Source organism: Psammomys obesus, unplaced genomic scaffold, assembly GCF_907164565.1.
Source record: "Psammomys obesus unplaced genomic scaffold, mPsaObe1.curated_primary_1811, whole genome shotgun sequence".
NCBI lineage: Eukaryota > Metazoa > Chordata > Mammalia > Rodentia > Muridae > Psammomys > Psammomys obesus.
This window is the reverse complement of record NW_026596166.1, coordinates 13,882,317-13,903,302: the sequence shown is the minus strand read 5'-3', so window position 1 is coordinate 13,903,302 and position 20,986 is coordinate 13,882,317. Positions and strand designations below refer to the sequence as shown.

Sequence of the window (20,986 nt, the reverse complement as noted above, 5' to 3'; positions counted from 1 at the left end):
AATATAATTATTATTTACTGAGTATTTTGTACATATCAAATACTTTTATGTTTTATCTATCTACAATTTACTACCTATAAAAAGTAAACTGTGAATATTTTAGATTTTGTTATTCCTAATTTTAAAAAGTTTAAAAACAGAAAACAATTAAGGTTGCTAAGCTTATATACTAGAATATGCAATCTAAATTTCTGAATCAAAACATTTAAAAAGAAGCACAAAGTCCTGCAGAGAGACCAAGCCTTATCTTTTAGCCTTTAATGGCTTGGTATTCATTATACAGTTCAGACTGCATTCAAACTCTTTAAAATCCTTATGTCCCTAGTAAGAGGGACAGTGACTATTTCTGACATGAACCCCATGGCTGTTCCTTTGACTCCCCTCTCCCCACCCCCCAAGGGAGGAGCAGCCCTGCTAGGCCACAGAGGAGGACATTCCAGCCAGTCCTGAAGATACCTGATAAGCTAGATTCAGATGGAAGGGAAGGAGGACCTCCCCTATCAGTAGACTTGGAAAGGGACAGGGAGAGATGAGGGAGGGAAGGTGGGATTGGGAGGGAATGAGGGAGGGGGCTATGGCTGGGATACAAAGTAAATAACCTGTGATTAATATAAAAAATAAAAATTATAAAAAAAAATCCTCATGTCACCCCCTTGAACACTGAGACTGTAAGTGTAAAATAACATGCCTGATCAGGAAAACATCTTATTGTCAACAAAGACTAACAACATTTACTGTTAAACACTGGTATCTATACTGGTAAACGCTGCTGTTTCAGGTAAAGCAATTACCTGTTTCTAATATCTTTAGGTATTCAAAGGCTAAAATATCAAATCAAGAGTTTCCCTAGTATTTCATATACTAAATATAAAAAATAAAAAAAAAAACTATAACCAGAATATTTGACCGTTATATAATAGTGTCATTAGAATCTTGACTCTGGTTTAAAAAAAATAATGATAGAAAAATAATAGAAAAAAAATAGTGGCTGACTTTCTTAAGGTTCTACTTTTTTTTCTATTTTTCCAAAACAAAGTATATAGGGCTTTAAAGAATCACAATAGAGCTTTATTTTGAAATGAACCAATAGAAATCAAACAGAAGTCAGCTAATGCTGATTAAGTGTGACACTGAAATAAGAAAGAATGACTTTACATGAATAAGAAAATGTAGAGGTCTTTCATTCCATGTAGCATAGAGGAAAGCCATGTGATAGGGTAGAAACCCACTGTGAAGGTATTTTGACCCTTTAGTTTGTAGCCTCTATAATCATGAGAATATATATTTCTGTTGTTTGTCGCTCCCAGCCTGTGACCTCTTGCTAATGCAACCCATGCAGGCTTGAAAAGGATGATGTCATATCTGCTTTAGGCACATCTCATAAAACCAGTCTTTCTAATAAAAATGCTGGTTGGTAAGATAACATACCTAGAATCTAGTCACCAATATTTATCACTTTGATTTTGTGATGGTCAAGTGAGTTCAGTAACTCAGAAAACAAAATATGGCTAAGGAAAGTGGCCAAGGTCAGTGTTCATGTGTAAGGGCAAAATTCCAAATCATCCTTTCTCTTGATCTAAAATTGGCACCTCTGAAAATGTGCATGTTATACAAAGTAGTGCTTATGTATTTTTGTTTCATAATTTTGTCTGTCAAATTTCTACAGTTAAAATAATATTTTATTTCTTAAAACAAGTAGTCTGCAGTCCTCTAAATATAAGAGACAACCATGAAAAGAACAAAACATGCAAAATTTTACATTGCAGTTCACAGCACATGGCGGTTATGACTGAGATCTGAGTTATGCTAAGTAATAATAGCAGATCCCAAACACAAGAGAGCTATTCTTTTTTTAATTTTCATTTTTTAAATTAATTATAGTTTTTTTTTCACTTTGTAACCTGGCTGTAGCCCCCTTCTTTATTCCCTCCCAATGCCACCTTCCCTCCCTCATCTCCTCCCTGCCCCTCTCTAAGTCCACTGATAGTGGAGGTCCTCTTCCCATTCCATCTGACCCTAGCTTATCAGGTCTCATCAGGACTGGCTGCATTGTCTTCCTCTGTGGCCTGGTAAGCCTGCTCCAGTCTCAGTCTCAGGGGGAAGTGATCAAAGAGCCAGCCACTGAGTTCATGTCAGAGACACATCCCCGTGCCCCTTACATGGGAACCCATTTGGATACTGAGCTGCCATTGGCTACATCCGAGCAGGGGTTCTAGAGAGCTATTCTTAAATCTGTTGCTTCTGTGAAAACTGATGAAGACAGATTGAAGAATATGAGAGAGAGAAAAGAGGGAAAAGAGGGAGAGATGGAAAAAGGTAAGTAAGGAGGTAGAAATTAGAAGGACCTAAGGAAGGAAAAGGAGGAAGAAGAAACAGAAGAGAGATAGAGAGGGTATGGGACTTCCCTGCTTGTTTACACAGTACCACTTCTGTAATGCTTTGCTCTGGATGTAACCCACATTTAAGGGAGACATCTTAATTACGTAGATTTTATAAATGCTTAGGCTGTGTAGACTAAATCAAAGGATCTATATAATTAAGTAAAATTAGACCCACCTGTCTTGTTTCTTTATAGCCTTCATCATCATCTCTCAGGCAGGTACAAAACATGTTTTTCATCCTACTACAGGAAATCTACTTAATTCTTATTTGCCATTAAAATCATGAGACATCAAGGTTTAAGTGCTTGAAATATATGAAAAGTGCTTAAAATAAATGAAAAGTTTATCATAATTCCTATGTACCCTTAGGTTGTAGATATATATTTTAGATAATACTTCACTACCATAATTATGATCATTTCAAAATACACATAATTATTGAAATTATAAATTTACAAATCTAAGTGGATTTATTTTAATCAACTATGCAAAATAAGACAACATCGGTAGTTTTTGAGAAAAAGACTAATGTAATTTTTCTTCAAAGTGAGATAATTATCATTGAACTTCGGACATGGCCACAGTAGTATGTAACTTGGTCAATATGAAATTGACAGAAAATAAATAAATACATTACTTTATCATTTTACATAAAATCCTATGAATGGACATACTAGAGTTAAGACAGTCTGGCAAGTGTAGCATATAATGTAACATAATATATAATGTAGCATACAATGATACTACTGTGACAAGATGCATTTAATGACTTCATTATTGAGGTTCAAAAACTATCGAACATTTTTCTTAACTTGATATAGAATTGAGTTACAATATTAATTCATTCTGGGAAAGCTAAGACAACCCATTGCTGGTTAATCTGTAGATGACTTTGGCATTTAAAAGGATTCATGGGATCTGCACTAGCAACTTTAACAAAAAGTAGGACTTTTTGTCCTTACAAAAGTTCATATGCACAAAATGGAATGAGCTCATTAAAATATTTTAGTAACAAAAGCTTATCTTGTTATCCAAAGCAATCATTTAAGCATTTTTGGTGTCTATATTCCTAGTTTTCACATCAAAATCTCGCTTTGGCAGGTGTAGAATGGACCCAGTAATCAACTCAAGGAGAAATAGCTTTGCTCTAAGAACTTTGAAGAACAATGATCAATGAAACTATTTCTATGTTAGCTTGTTGTGTGTTTTTCTTATTTTGGAAACAAAACTTCAGCTAAATCCCACTTAACAAGTTTAAATAAGTAAAGAGATTTTTCATGTAAGTTTGTTCATAGTAAAAGTACAATTCTCTATTGTCTGTCCTGTACCAGGACTATAATCTCCAAAATTTCATTTTTTTCAACATACTTGTTAAGGTGACATTAACCAAAATTATTGCAACATTCATAATATACTTTTTATCTTTCTATAGTGTACACATTTTCCATAATGTGTTGCAAAGCAGAGATTTAATAATCTGTGTGTATCACAAGACTTTTTAACAGAACACATGATATTCCATTGATTTTATCCCTGAGATTCATGCTTCTCTTTCATGTCAGAAAATAAACTGGGCTTAGAGGCACCTATTGCTTTACAGACCTGCTTGCATAAGGATAGTCTGAGCAGAAGTTATTTCTGATGCAGTTTGGGAGCTGCTATGATTTCATCTATCGGAAAAGCATGAACCCTTCCAACACTGAGCAAAACCAGACGGGAATGATAAAAAAAATCACACCTGATGTGAATGTGTTAAAGGACAGGCAAATGATGTGACTGGTTGGAGTTGTTGGAAGACTTAAACAAGTACCATAATCGCACAGTTTCAATATTCATTTTGTAATAAATACCAGTATAAGACTATTTACCAATACATGATTTATAAAGAAGAATAGAATGTTTTCTGCCTAATAATCTAATTAATGTTGTGACAAACAGAATAGAACAAAATGTTGAAAATTTCACCAGAACATTTGTAATACAGCACAATCATGCCCTCTGTGAAAACAAACAAACAAACAAACAAACAAAAAGTAGCTACGACTCTTTTCACTAAAAGTCATCCTAGCAACAAAGAGACCAGGCTGCTTTAACATGCAGAATTCTGCCACTTTTCATTATAATATCGCCAATGAGCTAAGATGTCTTTATTTATATCTAATAAAACACTCTGGCTTCAGCTTGAATTTCTTTTCAGCAGCTCCAAGAAAACTGAAGTTTAAAACAAACCCTTGAAGCATGAGAGTCAATTGGTCATCCCCACCCCATGAGCTTTGAAATAGCAAAGCTATAGATTTCTGAAAGATAAAATGCTAAGTTTAAGTTCTGAAGTTTTGGTCTTTAAACAGTTTTTGTTTCCATTGATTTAGTTCAGTCTCAGATTAATCTAAATGAGAATATTTTAATCAATAGGAGTCAATTTATTGTATGTTAAGCCATAAGAAAGATAAAAATAAACATGCAGAAACAAAGCCTCAACTGGTTCTGTGTCTGTAGTTATAGAGATAAAAAAAAAAAAAAAAAAAAAAAAGCCCAGAGGACTTTAAGAATTAACAAAACACTGTTCGATTGCAAGGCCAACCCTAATATCATACTTACTACGCTGTTCCTTTTCACTCAAAGGTACTCTGTCTACCCATCTAATAAAAAGGAGCTCCATTTTATTTTGGTTTTTCCACCTCTGATCATCTGACTTCTGATACACACACACACACACACACACACACACACACACACACACACACACAGGCCTAAGGTTTGGGGATATGGCTTATCTGGAAAACACCCTTGCTTCTCAAGCCTGACACACAGAGTTCAGCCCTTTAACCCACACAGAAAGCCCCATCTGCTGGTGTGCTTCTGTAACACTAGTGCTCTTTGATGAGACACAAAGCAGAGAAGGAAGAATTGGCCAGGAATTGGCGTTTGCAGTGCAACAGCAGAAACAAGAAAGACTCTTCTCTAACACAAGGTGAAAAAGAGAATAGACCCCCATATCTGTCCTCTGACCCCTCTAAGTGCAAAGCACACATGCGCTCTCACTCACAACACTCTTCCTCTCATACACAGGCACAAGAAAGTAAATGTTCTTTAAAACATATATAAACCAAATTAAGGGGAAGGAGAATCACTGTAACATATATTGTTCAAAAATACCATAGTAATAGCAATACCTTGAATGTTAGTTTTAAGTTTTAGTAATTAAAAATTAAATTTATATAAAAATTATAAAAAGTTAGGATAATTCATAATATATTTCATGTCAAGAAGAATGTATGAGCACAGTTAGTGTTTATATATTATTATTCCATTCTTACCATATGCTGTGTTCTTTTTAAAAATGGCATGAAGACTTTAACTTAGTGTTTTAAGACATTATGGCTTTATATTTCTCTTTTATTCTGAAACATTTTTTCTTATGAACACCATCACTGACAAAGCTGACTTTTCCTTTACACATTATTTTCATATTTGCGTCTATGGACTTCCCCAGGTGCTTAATAGAGCATTTCCTACTGTATGGCCATTAGCTAATATCTCTAAACATAAAAAATTCTGACTCACAGTAGGAGCTCAAGAAATTATTGCAGAATAAATAAATGAATAAAAAGAATAGACATTTCAAGTTTCAGCAACTTGTTGAACAGATAGAGAAGTAGAAATATGCTTTGGAATATATTTATATAAAATCTAACTAATGTTTTTACTAAATAAGTTGATTAGAATTTGCTGATCAGTTCTTTGCTAGGAGAAGAATAGTATGTATTCTAAATGTTTCAGACATAACAACACATAAATTCTTTCTTATATAAGAATAGTCTCTTGGTAAAAACCATTTGAATTTACCCATTATATTTTTTTTAATTTGTAAAACAGCATTGTAAAAGAGTCTTACTTAGCTTTGTAACCATAAGACATTTTCAGCAAATTAGATAATAAATTTTTCTATGAAGAATTCAATACTCCACAAGATCTCTTTAAATGATATATGGGCTAATTTGTAAAACTTATGACTAGAGTATTTTAAGACACTAGAATTTCTACAATTATACACATAATAATATACAGTCTCTTTCAGTTATTTTTTTCCTTATTACTTTGCTAAAAGCCTTAGAGCTATGCCAAACATTTCTGGGAAAAAAAAAAAATGACTTCCTTCATCTGTAGCCATTAACTAGCCTGTAAGAAGGTTAAACATTTTCTAAAAAACTAATTGTGGGAAACACATGTAAAAAACACGGATAGTTCCGTACCTGTTTTATTGGAAAGTCTAAATGACACCATTTTGTCTGGAATGTTACACACGTTTCTCACTGAAGCTATGCAGCTGTAGTTAGCATAGTCCTGAGGTCGAAGATTCTTCAGCTTTAAGATCTTTGTTTCACCCTAAAATTGGAGAAGAGGGTGTTAGCAAAGGCCCGTGGTAACTGGAAGGAATGAATTGACACGTAGCATGGTAATGCATTAAATCATATTATTATTACAAGAATGCGTCCTTAATATGAAAAGAAACACTGCACTTAAGCATAATACTGGAATAGGCCTAGAGGTAAAATCTAACAGACAAAAATAAAGATTCATAGTGTTTTCCTGGCAAACTTGCTGCCTAAGGGAGGAAAGCCTACTTCTGGCGGTAGTTATGCAAATTATTATGCAAAACTCTGAATAGTACACTTAATAATAGAGTTTAGTCAACAAACACCACAGTCTAATGCAGCCTTCAACAGGAAACACTATTGTAAAACGGGTTTCTGGAAAAACACTGGTTTAACCTCAAATTAGAGAAGAAAATCTAATGATAGATCATTATGCTGATAAATGTAAATATTTGGTGTAGATGGAGCAAAGGCAGATAACAGACTGAACGCTGACTGGAGGAAGTCTCGTGATGTTTCTTGATTGTTACCGCCCTTGCTGCTGGAACACAGAAACTCCAGGCTAGCTCTTTCGTGTCAATGCGGAGCATTGCCAACAGTTTTACCTCAGAAGTGGTCGGAATACAGCAGGGATTCCTGCAGCGCGGAACTGTGGAATACATGGATGAAATTGTTGCTGGTGTGAAGAGAACGGGGAACCGTGGGAAAAAAAATCCTCCTGCTCCAGCCAAGCTTGAGTCCTCAGAATTCCCTAATCTTATAAAATCTTCCCTGTCCCTTCTCAAAATAGTTCCTCTGCCAAGGAATGTACTTTTCACGACAAAATAGCATCTCAATTATGTCCTATATGGGAGAACTTTCACAATATTAATTTTCCTATTTCACACATTCAACTGTGAAGGGCAGTGTATTTCTTTTCTTTTCTTTTTTTTTTTTTTTCATTTTCTTTGCTTAAATAACATCATTTAATTCCAACATACTAGTGTGAACTGAAGTATTCAAGGGTGAAGCACAGAAAGCCAAAGCAAAGCTCTTATCCACACACAGCGGCACAACCTGGCTTTCCACACATGACATGGAATTCTACAGCAGTGCACATTGCATCATGCTAACCATCTTCCCATTCTCATCATGTTTCAACATTACACCATTCACATCTATTACATTTTCCTCCACTAAATGAGCAAAACATTTTTATGATTCATATGGTAAAATAATCACTACACTTAAGCAAGTGAAGACTCCTATCAGCTCACATAAATACCATGTTTTTCCCTCTTCTAAGTGAAACCTGATTAGTCAGTCTCCCTGCCAAGTCATGTGAATTATTTGCCTTGTTTTAGGAAAGAATTTGCAGCGTGTTCTTTAAGAACGAAGATCCTGCACAAACTTGTATAGAACTTAATATAGTTTTAGAATATATTAACTACGTTAAAATGACAGAGCCGTCATGTATCAAACATAAAATTTCTTGAAAAAATGTGTTTAGCAGTATGGAAAGAAAACTTTACACTTGAGTTAGCTGACCCACGTTATTTAAAAAAAAAATGCACTTGGTGGAGAGTCAGTCTCAGAAAAGACCCCTGTGCCCAGATATATTTGGTCCGGATATAACCTAGAACCCCTGCTCGGATGAAGCCCATGGTAGCTCAGTAACCAATTGGTTTCCCATAGTGAGGGGAACAAGGACTATTTCTAACAGGAACTCAATGACTGGCTCTTTGGCCTCCCCACCCCCCAAGGGAGGAGCAGTCCTGTTAGGCCACAGAGGAGAGCTTTGCAGCCAGTCCTGAAGATACCTGATAAAACAGGATCAGATGAATGGGGAGGAGGTCCCCCCTATCAGTGGACTAGGCAAGGGGCACGGTGGAGATGAGGGAGGGAGGGAGGGACTGGGAGGGAATGAGGGATAGGGACATGGCTGGGATACAGAGTTAATAAAATGTAACTGATAAGAAAAAAATAAAATTCAAAATAAATAAATAAATAAATAAACAGGGTCAGATGAAAGGAGAGGAGGTCCTCCCCTATCAGTAGACTTGGAAAGGGGCAGGGAGGAGGTGAGGGAGGGAGGGAAGGTTTGGGAGGGAATGAGGAAGCAGGATACAGCTGGGATACAGAGTTAATAAAATGTAACTAATAATAAAACAAAAATTAAAAAAAAAGAAAATGATTGATTTGCAAGGGCTCTAAAAGGAGACCAACAGAGCCAAAAAACAAAACAAAACAAAACAAAAAAAAACCCAAAATATGATCACCATGGAATAAAGCTGGACTTCAACAACAACAGAAATAGCAAAAAGCCTACACACTCATGGAAACTGAACAACTTGTTACTAAATGACAGCTGGGTCAGGGAAGAAATAAAGAAAGAAAGTAAAGCCTTTCTAGAACTCAATGAAAATGAAGACACAACATACCCTAACTTGTGGGACACAATGAAAGCAGTGCTAAGAGGAAAGTTCATAGCACTAAGTGCCTTCAAGAAGAAATTCGAGACAGCTCATTCAAGCAACTTAATGGCCCACTTAAAAACCCTAGAAAAAGAAGAAGCAGACACACCAAAAAGGAGTAGACGGCTGGAAATAATCAAACTCAGGGCTGAAATCAATCAATTAGAAACAAATAAAACAATTCAAAGAATCAATGAAACCAAGAGCTGGTTCTTTGAGAAAATCAACAAGATAGACAAACCCTTAGCCAAGCTAACTAAAAGGCAGAGAGACACCACGCAAATCAACAAAATCAGAAATGAAAGGGGGGACATAACTACAGACACTGAGGAAATCCAAACAATCATTAGGACTTACTTCAAAAGTCTATATGCCACAAAATTTGAAAATCTAAATGAAATGGACAATTTTCTTGATCGATTTGACTCACCAAAGCTGAATCAGGACCAGGTAAATCAACTAAATAGTCCTATATCCCCCAAAGAAATAGAAGCAGTCATCAAAAGTCTCCCATCCAAAAAAAGCCCAGGACCAGATGGCTTCAGCGCAGAATTCTACCAGACCTTCAAAGAAGAGCTAACTCCAATTCTCTTCAAACTATTCCACAAAATAAAAACAGAAGGAACATTACCAAATTCATTCTATGAAGCCACAATCACCTTGGTACCTAAACCTCACAAAGACTCAACAAAGAAAGAGAATTTCAGGCCAATCTCCCTTATGAACATTGATGCAAAAATACTTAACAAAATACTTGCAAACCGGATCCAAGAACACATCAAAGATATTATCCACTATGACCAAGTAGGCTTCATCCCAGGTATGCAGGGGTGGTTCAATATACGGAAATCCATCAATGTGATCCACCATATTAACAAACTGAAAGAAAAAAAACACATGATAATCTCCCTAGATGCTGAAAAAGCATTTGACAAAATCCAACATCCATTCATGTTTAAAGTACTGGAGAGATCAGGGATACAAGGCACATATCTAAACATAGTAAAGGCGATATACAGCAAGCCTATAGCCAACATCAAACTGAACGGAGAGAAACTTAAAGCAATCCCTCTGAAATCAGGGACAAGACAAGGCTGCCCACTCTCTCCATATCTCTTCAACATAGTGCTGGAAGTCCTTGCTAGAGCAATAAGACAGTCGAAGGAGATCAAGGGGATACAGATGGGAAAAGAAGAAGTCAAATTATCACTATTTGCAGATGATATGATAGTATATATGAGTGACCCCAAAAACTCTACCAGGGAACTCCTACAGCTGATAAATACCTTCAGCAAAGTGGCCGGATATAAAATTAACTCAAAAAAATCAGTAGCACTCCTGTATACAAAAGACAAAAGGGCTGAGAAAGAAATTAGAGAAACAACACCATTCACAATAGCCACAAATGACATAAAGTACCTTGGCGTAACCCTAACCAAGCAAGTCAAAGACTTGTATGAAAAAAATTTCAAGTCTCTGAAGAAAGAATCAGAGGAAGATATGAGAAGATGGAAGGATCTCCCATGCTCATGGCTTGGCAGGATTAACATAGTAAAAATGGCCATCTTACCAAAAGCAATCTACAGATTTAATGCAATTCCCATCAAATTGCCAACACAATTCTTTACAGACCTGGAAAGAAAAATTCTCAACTTCGTATGGAATAACAAGAAACCGAAAATTGCTAAAACAATCCTCTACAATAAAAGATCTTCTGGAGGTATCTCCATCCCTGATCTCAAGCTGTACTATAGAGCAACAGTTATAAAAACTGGATGGTACTGGCATAGAAACAGAATGGTGGATCAATGGAATCGAACAGAAGACCCAGAAATAAACCCACACACTTACGGACACCTGATTTTTGACAAAGATGCCAAAACCATACAATGGAAAAAAGATAGCATCTTTAACAAATGGTGTTGGTCCAACTGGATGTCTACATGTAGAAAAATGAAAATAGATCCATACTTATCACCCTGCACAAAACTGAAGTCCAAGTGGATCAAAGACCTCAACATAAAACCAGACACATTAAATCGGCTTGAAAAAAAAGTGGGGAATACCCTAGAACTCATTGGTACAGGAGAAAACTTCCTGAACAGAACACCAACAGCACAGGCTCTAAGAGCAACAATCAATAAATGGGACCTCATGAAATTGAAAAGCTTCTGTAAAGCAAAGGACACCGTCATCAAAACAAAGCGACTGCCTACAGATTGGGAAAGAATCATCACCAACCCTCTATCTGACAGAGGACTCATATCCAATATATATAAAGAACTAAACAAGCTGAAAAGCAACAAACCAAGTAATCCACTTAAAAAATAGGGAACAGAGCTAAAGAGAGAATTCTCTGCAGAGGAATATCGAATGGCAGAGAAGCACTTAAAGAAATGCTCAACCTCATTAGCCATTAGGGAAATGCAAATCAAAACAACCCTGAGATTTCACCTTACACCCATCAGAATGGCCAAGATGAAAATCTCAAGGGACAACACATGCTGGAGAGGTTGTGGAGAAAGGGGAACCCTTCTCCACTGCTGGTGGGAATGTAAACTGGTACAACCACTCTGGAAATCAATCTGGCGCTTTCTCAGACAACTAGGAATAGCGCTTCCTCAAGATCCAGCCATACCACTCCTAGGCATATACCCAAAAGAGGCGCAAGTACACAACAAGGACATTTGTTCAACCATGTTTGTAGCAGCTTTATTTGTAATAGCCAGAAGCTGGAAACAACCCAGATGCCCCTCAACTGAAGAATGGATGCAGAAACTGTGGTACATCTATACAATGGAGTATTACTCAGCAATGAAAAATAAGGAAATCATGAAATTTGCAGGTAAATGGTGGGACCTGGAAAGGATCATCCTGAGTGAGTTGACCCAGAAGCAAAAAGACACTCACGGTATATACTCACTCATATAAACTTACAATATAGAATAAACCCACTAAATGCTGTACATCTAAACAAACTAAGCAAAAGAGAGAACCCTAACTAAAATGTTCAATCCCCATCCTGAAAGGCAAAGAGGATGTACATCAGAAGAAAACGAAAATAGGAAACAACCTCGGAACCCGCTACAGAGGGCCTCTGAAAGCCAGAAGAAAACAGGAAACAACCTTGAAACCTGCCACAGAGGGCCTCTGAAAGCTTCTGCAGTATAGACTGTCAAAGCAGATGCTGAGCCTGATGGCCAACTGATGGGCAGAGTGAATGGAATTTTATGTAAGAAGTGGGAAATAGTAAGAGCTGGAGGGAACGGGAACTCCACAAGCAGAGCAACAGAACAAGATAATTTGAACACAGGGAACTTCCCAGAGACTCATACTCCAACCAAGGACTATTTGTGGAGATGACCTGGAACCCCTGCACAGGTGTAGCCCATGGCAGTTCAGTGTCCAAGTGGGTTCCATAGTAATGGGAAGAGGGACTGCCTCTGACATAATCTGATTGGCCTGCTCGTTGATCACTTCCCCCTGAGGGGGGAGCAGCCTTACCAGGCCACAGTAGAGGACAATGCAGCCACTTTTGATGAGAACTGATAGACTAAGATCAGAAAGAAGGAGAGGAGGACCTCCCCTATCAGTGGACTTGGGGAGTGGCATGCATGCAGAAAGGGGAGGGAGGGTGGGATCGGCAGGGGAGGAGGGAGGGGCTCATGGGGGGATACAAAATGAATAAAGTGTAATTAATAAAAAAAAATAAAAGAGTTAAAAAAAAACCAAAATAACAAAAAACAACAAAAATTAAAAAAAAAAAGAAAATAATTGATTTGCAAGGGCTCTAAAAGGAGACCAACAGAGCCAAAAAACAAAACAAAACAAAACAAAAAAACCCAAAATAACAAAAAACAAAACAACAACAAAACACTGAGCCCTGGAAGTCCTGCAGAGACTGAAACCCCAACCAAGGACTATGCATGGAGAGGACCTAAAACCCAGGCTCAGATGTAGCCCATGAACTCAGTATCCAAGGGGGTCCCTGGTAAGGGGAGCAGGGGCTTTTTCTGGCATGAACTCAGTGACAGTTTCTCTGATCACCTCCCCCTGAGGGAGGAGCAGCCCTACCAGGCTACAGAGGAAGACAACGCAGCCAGTCCTGATGAGGCCTGATAGACTAAGGTCAGATGGAAGGGGAGGAGGATCTCACCATCAGTGGACTAGGGGAGGGCAGGTGGGATTGAGAGGAGATGAGGGAGGGAGCTACAGATAGGATACAAATTGAATAAATTGTAATAAATGATAATAATAAAAATGTTAAAAAAAGAAAAAAATGCACTTATTTCTTGTGTGTGTGTGTGTGTGTGTGTGTGTGTGTGTGTGTATGTGGTTTTTGTTTGTGTGTGTGCATATATGGCCGGTTACACACGTGCCTGTGTGCTTATGCAGCTCACAGGACAACCTTCAGGAATCGGGTTCTCTCCTTCTACCATGTAAAGCCCGGGGCTCCATCTCAGCTCATCAAGTTTGGGCAGCAAATGCTTTTATGTTCTCCGCCATTTCACCAGCTCTCAGGTTACTTCCCTCACGTGTTTATTGTTCACCTGCCTGCATTTGTCTTCCTCCTGATAACAGGTAAAAGCTCTAGCTGCCCTGCTTACCTCGCTTTGCCCAAGTTCCTTAGGAGGCTTGTCGTTCACCTGAGTACCTACCACAAGCTGTGTTTTTCTACCAGGCTCGTTAGCCAGCCCACCCCACCCCACACCCCTTAGCTCCAGGTAGATACTTGTCTCCCACTGTCCAAAAATTTGCTTCAACATACACGTTCAAGACATAGAAATTTAACATATCCTAAAATGAGCTTGACATGTACTCCTCTAAGCCAGCAGTTCTTCAACTGTGGTCGTGATCCCCAAACGACCACAGGAAAACACAGATATTTACATCACGATTCATGAAAGTAACAAAATTACAGTTATTTTACAGCAATTACAAAAATACAGCAGCAACAAAAATAATTTTATGGTCGGGGTTCACCACGACATAGGGAACTCTATTAGAGGGTGGCAGCATTAGCAAGGCGGAGAAACACTGAAATATGCACCGCATGTACATTTTCAGAATCTTCTCTAACCAGCTCTTTCATTGCTATTTAAATAAATTCCATCTCAAAAAAATATCCTTTTTCATCTGTTTTTAATTGCAATGCTGTAACCAAACATTTAGCTGACAGACTCCTAAATGTATGTAGAAGGATGAATGGAGGCAAACGGGACAACATTCATACCATTTATACCATTTCTCCATGGTTTAGCTGCCCAGGTCACCACACTTAGTGGCAAGTCTCTTTACTCACAATCAGTCTTGCCATCCCAGAAGAAAAATTGTATCACTATATATATATATAATTCATAGAATACCAACAAGTACATGAATGTGTATATATATATATATATATATATATATATAATGCACTGCACTGTTTCAAATGGCTTGTGTGCACATATGATAATATATGTAATTTAGACTTATTATTCATAACTATTATAAAATATTTTTATATTGTCACTCACATAAATATAATATTCTATGATATTAAAAAATTTTGGCATGTGAATTTCCATAATTTTCTAAAAAGGAATTTTAATTAGATTATTGTCTAATTACATGCTTAGTTTAACTAACCTTATTGTAACTAATTATGTAATTGATATGAATATGTTCACTCTTATAATTAGTTGATGTAATTATGATACACAAGATGATGTCCTAAACAGTTTTACACACATTCTAAGAAAATTCCTATGAAGTAAATATGCAATAACTAAAGTTTTGATTCTCATTTACTAGCAATCAGAGAAAAAATTTATAATTTAATTTTAGAAGTATCTTATACTTAACAATAAAATAATTCATTAAAAACTGTTTTATGAAATACATTAGGAGAAAATTATTATATATAAGCCTGTGGCTGTTCCAATGTTGATATTATCAAGTAAAAAAAAAAAATCCATAACCACCAATGGTACATTCAGTTACTTTCAAAATAGCCTAGACCTTTAAAATATTTATTCCGTATATATGTATATATAAATATATACATGATCCTGAGCTACTTGAAAATGCATAAAGCTTTAAATTTATACAAACTTGTACCTCAATTTATTACAAACATACATATACATATAAATATATGCTTGCCTTTCCCTTTTATCATTAAGTGAATAGAGGGATGAAAATGATAATTATTCCTCTTAAACTTTTTATGTGGCAGAGATTTCATATCAGCCACCAAATACATGCTTGTTTCATTGTGGAAATAATAAGTGCAAGAAACTATGAATAAGATTTTGTTGCTCAAGAGGATTGTGAAATAAATATTCAGGTCAAATAAATGTTCTTCTTAGCCTGTATGCCTAAGCATAAAGGATGGAGTTATCGCACCACATCTGAATCCTAGTAAGGGGAGCAGGGGCTTTTTCTGGCATGAACTCAGTGTCCAGCTTTCCCCCTGGAAGGAAGACAAAGCACCTAGTCCTGATGAGACCTGATAGGCTAGGGTCAAATAGAAGGGGAGCAGATCCTCCTTTATCAGTGGATGAGGGGAGGGGTGCAGAAGGGGGAGAAGAGGGAGAGAGAGTGGGATTGGGAGGCATTGAGGGATGGGCCCACAGCTGGGATACAAAGTGAATAAACTGTAATAAATAATAATTAAAAATCTAATGAAAATAAGACATTATTTAATAGCATTAACACTGAAAATCTAATATACTTCACAGAAGTTTGACTACCTAACATTAAAACGTAAGTGGAATATACCTTTCACCTGAATCCTTATCCAGCATTGTCCCAGTGTGTCCTTCCATCTTTACAGTCAACGCTTCCCCACTGAGACAAATTGCTGACTAGTATATCTCAGGCACAGGAAATCACTTTGTTTCATTATTATTTTAGATGCTATTCTGTTTATTATACATGCTCCTCTACCTTTTGTTAGCATTTATTTCAACTTCTTTTTTTTTTTTTTTTCAGTATAGTCCTCTTTTCCTTAAGCATTTACTTATATGTCCATACTATTAGGAAAAATAGAGCCTTGCTTCAACATGTTTACATTTTTGTCCAAGCTCCTCTCCTCTGACAGGTCCATGGAAGATCAAGCTTTACCTTTTTTGCTTTACAGGAGTCCTAAACTACAGATTTAAAGAACTCTCAAGTAGTTTCTATGCAGCCCTCCACAATAGAAGTTGAATTTAACTGCCACTGTGACAGTATTGGGAAATGGGACCTTTATGAGGCTTTGCACTGATGTCTATATCCTCATAAATAAACTAATTCCTTTATTTTAGGAGTAAGCACATGAATCATAGGGGTGACTTTGTGATGAAAGCATGTTTTTTTTTGTTTTTGTTTTTGTTTTTTGTTTTTGTTTTTTTTGGTTCTCCCTCAGTGTGTTACAATGTACTGTGAATGCTCTTGCTGGGTGTTAGTACCTTAATGTTGAGCTTTCTGGTATCTAGAATTGTGAGAAATATTGTTAAAATAAAGATCTCAGATAGTTATTACAGGAGCTGAGCATGGATTAAAACATGCTATAATACAAACATTGTTAATATTGAAAGATTGTTAATCAAAAAGTATTCTTAGTAGTCAATGAAAAAATTAAGAAACTTATAGTACATACATATACATATATATTTATGTAATCACAAAATGTAAGACAATATGAAAGAGCAGAGTCATCACACACAAAAAAAACACAGCCTTAGGTAATATTTTAAGATTATAACATAATTAATTTTAAACCTAAAACAACATTTATAGATAAATAACTGGTGTCCTTAACCACAAAAATCGGTATAATTAGTATAGAATATATGATATTTTAAACCTTCTAGTGCAGTGAAAGATAATCTGATAAATTTGTAGATTACAGGACAAAATGTTATTCCATTAAAATAAACAAGCTTAATCAAGTGCAAAATCACAGCACTTTCAACTTCTGTAGGCAATTACCAGCTCTAAATGAGGCCACTGGCGGCTGTTAGATAAACTTGTAGGTGAAAATGTCCTCCTTATCGCTTTCTCTGTATTATGAACATGTGCTTGAAGGTTAGAATTAGACCTGAATGTATCAATCTGTTCTAACTTTCATCAGTTAACACAATTTCGAGAAAACAGAATAGTGTGTAACTTCTCATTTGTAAAATTATATAAACTTTAGGTGCCACTGGATCAATCCTATGTAAGCTTTGGATTCAAGCAGAGTTTCAAAACAGTAACCCAGGGTCCAACTAGAGACCCCTGGCAGCAGCCGGTGCTGTTGGGTAAAGAGTAGGTGAGTGCATTCCACTCCCTGCAGGACTTCACTCATTCTCCCAGGGAGAGTCACCAATTTTTTTTTTTTTTTGCCCCATTAGTTTCAGCAAGTCATTTGCATTTGTGATGTCTGTCTTAAAGCAGAACAAATATGACCCAGTCAAGAAAGAAACCCATGGACTTCCACTTGAATACATGCCTTAAGTCCGGCTTATGATGGAACATTTCTTCATAAGAAATTTTGTAGAAGGTATTATGACCAACAAGTGTAAGTGTATACATAAGTATATAATCTAAATGAAGTTATGACATTTAGTCCAGGACCCACAGACTAAGAAAAATCTCAGTATTAGACAAAAGAAATCTCCTTTCTAGGTTTTTTTTTTTTTTTTTTTTTTTTGGGAGTCCAAGAGGTTCCCCCGAACAATTTAGTTTATTGCTGTCTGCCATGATTTCCTCCCAGAAACTGAATATAAGTCCCTCTGACTGAAGACACAATGCACTTTGGACACATGGCTACAAGAAATCTAGACAGATATCATTGAAAAGCTTCCACCTTCAGAACTGGCTTTCATAGCACATGAAAATGGCATGTAATCTGCCAAAGGAAAAAAGTAACCAGTAGTACTATGCAGCTGTGATGCCTATAAACCAGAAAAATGACCAGTACAGCAAGGTATACGTAAAGGTACAATAGTGGCATTCATAAAAGCTGTCTAATTAGATTTTCGGACTAATCACCAGGAGGGATTCAATGCAGGGTACCTTCAACCTATCCAACTACTCTGAGATTGTGAGGCCATAGATCTTAGAGAATGCCACTTAAATGCCACTTAATGCCACTTAAACCAGTACAATTTCTAACTTCATTCCAAATATGTATACACACAAATAAGTGTAGCTCAAAGAAGCATCTCTCTGCAACAGATAAAGAACATTACAGAAATCAACAACTGGTCAACATACATGGAACTACTGAGCATGGGGTCTCCAGGCCCAGTCGATACATCCGTAGTTCAATCCTCACACCAAAGGCTCAGGAAACATTGCAGAAGAAGGGAAGAGAGAGCCATTGGATCAAGAATTCAGCTATGAAATATGTCCCATAGAAATAAAAGGAAAGCTGCTCCTATGATTTAACAGCATGATTGTCCAAAAATCCAAACAGAGACAACAATCACAGACATGCTAAAGTAGAAGGGGGAAATCTCATTGGCCTTACCCTTAGACAAAAGCTGCAGGCAATTAATGACTACAGGGGGAAGGAGAATTAATCTTCCACAGCAGAAGTGAGGTTCCTGATTGGTGATCTAATATCAAATGGTCAACCCTTGTATATATACATACATACAAGCAACACTAAATAAATATATCACGTTTTGAAGACATATACTTTTGTATCTGTCCATATACACCTCATTATGGTAAGGAAAGAAGGAAAGGGCATATAAATCAAAATTTGTCATTGCAAATTGCAAAATTACAATTAGTCCTTTAAAACATGTTTTGAGTCATATTTATGATTGAAATGTGAAGTCATGCTTTTCAAAGGAAGCAGATAAATGTGTGAATAAAGAAATATTTCAGGGTACAACATTTCAAATTTATCTGTCATGTATAAAGCAAATTGTCTTTTATATATTAAGTGTGATGGCTTTTCAATCAAACATATATTGTCTTACAAAAGAGTTGATTTGGAGAAAATATTTTTTTTCAAATAGCTATAATATTGTATGTTTCCTGAGTCAAGAAATTATCACAGCCAGCTGAAGTTGGACTACTGTTCATAATCTCTTACCTGGGTAAAGAAGGGCTCATAAATCTCTACTCCTTTGTCAGATCCTTGTAGCAACACCTCTTGGCCACGTCTCCAACTGTAGCGCACAGGGGGGTTAGAATTGGCCACACATCGGAGAAACACTGTTCTCTCATAGTAGAATTGTTCTTTAGCTTCACCTATACTTTGATGAACAGTTACTACTGGATCATCCAAGTCTAGGAAAAAAAAAAAAAAAAACAAGGAAGTGAAAACATTAAAGATGCATGTCTTCAAAATTATTTTAAACGTATGCGCTGGCTAATGATGCATGCTTCTAATGATGACAATGGTTGTGAGTGATTAATTAAGCTTACCAAACTCATTAACAAAGAAATTTTCAACCTAAAAAAAATGGGTGGTTTCATCATCAGATTTGTTGAGACAGTACAGAAGTTCTTAAATTTTCAATCTCCCTGCCAGCAGTCAAATTGTTACAGGGTATTTGACCACACTGTGAACACCCAGATTGTGTTATTTACAGAAATTAAGAAAACAGAAGAAAAACAAAACAAACAAACAAACAAACAAACAAAAAACCCAACCTATTTTTAGTTGTAGTGTGGCTCAGCCTTAGCACTCACACACCTTTAATCAAAGAGCTTTAAATACTTAAAACAGCGTTAAATAAAATCAACCATGGGTCAAGAGGCAGAGCAAGCAACCACTTGATAGGAAGTGAACATAGGATTATTAAGAAAGAACAGAGAGAGAAAGAGGAAGTCATGAGGATGGGCAGAAAGAAGCACAGGAAATAGAGGAATGCACATTCATTTTGAAAGAGAGTTTTTGAGAAGGTATGGAAGAGGGGGCATTCCTTTTGGGATGTGGGATGAAGAGGAAGGTCATCTGGGTACTTTCTCTACCTCTCAGAGTTAGCAGGCTTTCACCCCAGCATCTGGATCCCAAGTCTTCAAAAGGTAAATTTGAATGATTGATATTTATTATAACCAACAGGCAACTTTAAATATTTCTTGAAAGTGAACAAAATCCAAATTCTTAGCCCTGAAAACACACGTGCAACTAAGATTATGTGTGTGTACTAAATGCGTTATATTTAGGAACACACACACAGAGAAATACATCCAATAACAATTAAAAGAAAAGAGGGTAAAAAAATAAATAAATAAAAATAAAAAACAAAAAATAAATAAAAATAAATTAAAAAAAAGGCTATGAACTGAAGACAAGCAGAGAGCATTATATGTGAGGGTTTGGAAGGGAAGAAAGAAATGTAATCAAATTATAATCTCAAAAAGAGCTAAAATCAACCAGAGAATTCAATACCACAGAGGCCAGATGGCTCTTTCTCTTCATTTAGTAATATTTGACAACAATTTTGTTTAAAAGATGTATTATAATTGTAAATTATTACAATCTTCATAATAATAAAAAATGACATTGATCTGTGTATAATTTTTTCTTCATCTTAGGTTTTATATATCACAGTATATTTGCAAATTTGAAATAGTGCTAACAAAAGGCACTATTAAATAGCATTAAAATCTTTACTGCTGAGTATTGGTTTATGTGTAACAATATATATGTATTATAATATATATAAATTTTATAACATATAATATATATTATATATAATATTATATATAATATACAATATAGCTATATATATATTGTTCCTGTTCATTTTGAGATATATATATATATATATATATATATATATATATATATATATATATA

The 20,986-nt window shown here is 36.0% G+C and overlaps 1 protein-coding gene across 3 annotated transcripts in view; it reads right to left on the bottom strand.

Annotated features, from left to right (window-relative positions):
* The window catches only part of Mdga2 (MAM domain containing glycosylphosphatidylinositol anchor 2), an 870,813-nt gene that overhangs the window by 289,271 nt on the left and 560,556 nt on the right, over positions 1-20,986 (bottom strand). For all 3 annotated transcript variants that reach the window (XR_008718784.1, XR_008718785.1, XM_055595284.1), the window contains exons 4-5: positions 19,271-19,467; positions 6,635-6,767 (exon numbers count right to left, since the gene is read on the bottom strand). Coding sequence is in view for 1 of the 3 variants with exons in the window: in XM_055595284.1 (XP_055451259.1) it covers positions 6,635-6,767; positions 19,271-19,467 (330 nt within the window). In the remaining 2 variants the exon portion in view is untranslated. The remainder of the gene's footprint in view (positions 1-6,634; positions 6,768-19,270; positions 19,468-20,986) is intronic.